Raw genomic sequence first — 2,649 nt, 5'->3', positions numbered from 1 at the left:
GAAGAGGGGCTTAAAGTCCTTGAGCATCGAGGATAGCAGCGGCTCCGCATCCTTCCCAGACGTTGTTCCGTTGATGTCAAACTTGTGGATCAGAGTCCCGGTGCTGGGGTCGACCACGAACACTGATTTCAAAGACGCCCCTATCACCACGCCACCCTCGCTCACGATCGGGCTCTCAGCAATGTACTTCTTTAAAGTCTCGTAATCCTGTGAAGAATAAAAAGTGTGAGCTCCAGAACCACAAATAAGTAAAAAAACAAGGCTTGGCAATGCAAATTCTACAAGAGCTCGACAGTGCTGGGAGGAAACTCTTCTATCAAGACTTGAAAGAAAAAACGAGAAAGGATTGCAAGAGAATTCACGTCCCTAAAAACGCGTATCGGCTAAGAACCTAAGATACCTGGTCGAAATGCTCCGCCTCGTCGGCATACTGCTCAATCGGCTCAATCTCCACGAGCGAGCTCCCTCCAGACGAAAAAGACCAGAAATACTTGCCAGTGTCATCGATCGCGTGCACAGTACCATCTGGCGTGAGCCTGAAACCTCTACAGTGCGCAAGAACATCGATTAGGCAGCGGCCACGACCTTCGATCGCTCACTTACAGTGAAGAATCCGAAAATTTGGGCGCCTGTGCAAGCGTTAGATCCGCCGCGACTGGATTCTCCGAAATTTCGCCGGCGGATGGCCGTGTCGATTTGCCGCTGAGCCCTAGCGGCACGAGAAGGAGCAGCAATGCCAGCATGCTTGACTTCCTAAAGCCCTAATCTCGTGAACGTTTTACTTGAATATATATGTGTTTGACTATCATTGGCCACCGTTGACTGGATGGATCCCTGTTTGATCTAGCCACGCCCGTAGAGCACATCCGGCGAGCTCACTTCACCACGAAATGGGATCTCGATGCGCTCCTTGACGACGCACTTGGAGACCCCATCCACGAAGATCATCACTTTGCCTGGAGGGCATCGCTCCTCCATAGCTGGAGCTCTCGGAGGAATCGCCAGCGATGGCGTCGGGATCACTGGAGGAGCAGTGGTAGCCTCGCTCGAGCTCCTTCTCTCGTGCCTGGATCCAATCTCCGAGAAGAGGATGATCGTGGTAAGAACACCCGCCATCACCATCGCCGCCCGAGAGGTGACTCCAACCCCGGGGCCGAAGAGCCGGCCAGCAAATCTTCGCAGGTCCAAGCCCAGCTTGATCGGGATCCCGAGAAAGTTCGCCACGAACTTCTTGTGGATCTCTCTTCGATCGCCGTGCTGTTCTTCGATTCTAATCGGCTCTCCAGCCTGCGTGATCCGCGCTGGAGACTTCTCTTGCTCGATCCCCACGGGCTCTCCAGCGAACGCCAGAGCTTCGTGGATGATCTCCCATTCCTTGCCATGGTGGCTTCTTAGCCGGCTGAGAAGAATCAATCGGCTCTCCTCCAGCTCCGCGAGCGCTGTGTCTCGATCCATCCTTTGCTGCTGCTGGAGAGCCTGGAATTCGACATCCAAAGCGATCAATCCATGGACCAATTAGAGGCGTCTTCTCTTTACCTGGAGACACTCGAGCTGTTCTTCCAAGGCCTCGAGCGCATCGCGAATAGCGCCCAGGCTCTTCGCCTCGGCATTCGGCTCTCCGAGAAGACCTACATTTGACCCTTGCTCCTCCTCCTCCTCGCCTCGATCTCGAGCAGCGCTGCTAACAGAATCTCGCGCCTTACCAGCAGTGAGGAGGAACTCCGATTTGAGTGCGCGCTCGATGGCATCGTTGATCCGCGTGTGGAGATCCGAGGCGCGTTGGAGCACCACACTGATCTCATCAGGCTCCATAAACCCTAGCCAAGCATATGTCGAATATTCTGGTGCCTTGGCTATCTTTGCTGGTTTTTACTCCGCATGGTCTCTAAGCAGTACAACCTTGTTAAGATTGTCACTGATTTACTCTTTTAAACTTTTGGTTTTAGATTTTCCCAAGATAAAAGTGAGTTATAAATGAAGACAAATAAATTAAAATTGTGAGGGCCAAGTGTACAGTTACAATATTATATATTAATATTAGTATAGTGGGATTTTGGTAACAATCGACTTGGTTTCAATTCGGACCACTCATTTTTATATATAAACTAGAGTTTTTAGATATGCACATTTTTTGTATTCCTTTTCCATATTCCAAACACTTATATTGGTGGAGGTGAGGGGCACTTTTGATTGTCCCTGAGGAGTGCTTGGATTTAAAATTTTGGTTTAAATCTAGCTTTTGTATCGTCTAGATTTAGTTTTTTTCATTTCCTTTCTTTTGTTTTTTCCTTTCAAGATTTTGGTTTAGATTTAACTTTTTGCATTGTCTAGATCTACCATTTCCTTCTAGCTTTTTGTCATTTATCTTCTTTTGCTTTTTCTTTTTCGTTCATCTTCATGGTAGATTAGCAATCTCCTCTTTTGACTTTGGAGCAATAATTGATACAATTCCTTGATGTTATGTGCTTGCAATTGAACAACCAAACTTAGTTGATTGCAGCATTCATGGCACGTGGTATAACTCCTCTTGCTCTTGGTGCCAATCCTTGCGTTCGACTGGAGTTCTTTCACAGGAATCCTGGGGATGATGTGTACTATTGGTTCAATCACTTCACGATGATTGCCACATATCATGTTTAGGATGATGTT

At 48.2% G+C, this 2,649-nt stretch overlaps 2 protein-coding genes across 2 annotated transcripts in view; both read right to left on the bottom strand.

Moving 5' to 3' along the window:
- LOC9635141 (serine/threonine-protein kinase/endoribonuclease IRE1a) overlaps positions 1–755 on the bottom strand; it is a 4,174-nt gene extending 3,419 nt beyond the window's left edge. Inside the window, exons 1-3 of the mRNA XM_002979455.2 lie at positions 604–755; positions 401–545; positions 2–207 (exon numbers count right to left, since the gene is read on the bottom strand). Of these exons, the coding sequence (XP_002979501.2) occupies positions 2–207; positions 401–545; positions 604–743 (491 nt within the window). The 5' untranslated portion in view covers positions 744–755. The remainder of the gene's footprint in view (position 1; positions 208–400; positions 546–603) is intronic.
- A 10-nt stretch (positions 756–765) lies between these two features.
- On the bottom strand, positions 766–1,820 carry LOC112349673 (plastid division protein PDV2-like). The gene is made up of 2 exons (XM_024684494.1): positions 1,537–1,820; positions 766–1,476 (listed from the first exon to the last, which is right to left on the bottom strand). The coding sequence occupies exons 1-2, from the start codon at positions 1,810–1,812 to the stop codon at positions 844–846; spliced, it is 909 nt and encodes a 302-aa protein (XP_024540262.1). The 5' UTR covers positions 1,813–1,820; the 3' UTR covers positions 766–843.
- Positions 1,821–2,649: the final 829 nt, after the last annotated feature.

Source organism: Selaginella moellendorffii, unplaced genomic scaffold (assembly GCF_000143415.4).
Source record: "Selaginella moellendorffii unplaced genomic scaffold, v1.0 SELMOscaffold_41, whole genome shotgun sequence".
Taxonomy (NCBI): domain Eukaryota; kingdom Viridiplantae; phylum Streptophyta; class Lycopodiopsida; order Selaginellales; family Selaginellaceae; genus Selaginella; species Selaginella moellendorffii.
Note: the sequence above shows the minus strand (reverse complement) of the source record. Positions and strands in the feature narration are given on the sequence as shown.

Excerpts from the sequence above, each read along its gene's own strand:
- LOC112349673 (XM_024684494.1), bottom strand. The coding sequence starts at position 1,812 with ATGGAGCCTGATGAGATCAGTGTGGTGCTCCAACGCGCCTCGGATCTC. Across the intron at positions 1,477-1,536 it reads AACAGCTCGAGTGTCTCCAG|GCTCTCCAGCAGCAGCAAAG; the intron begins GTAAAGAGAAGA and ends GTCGAATTCCAG.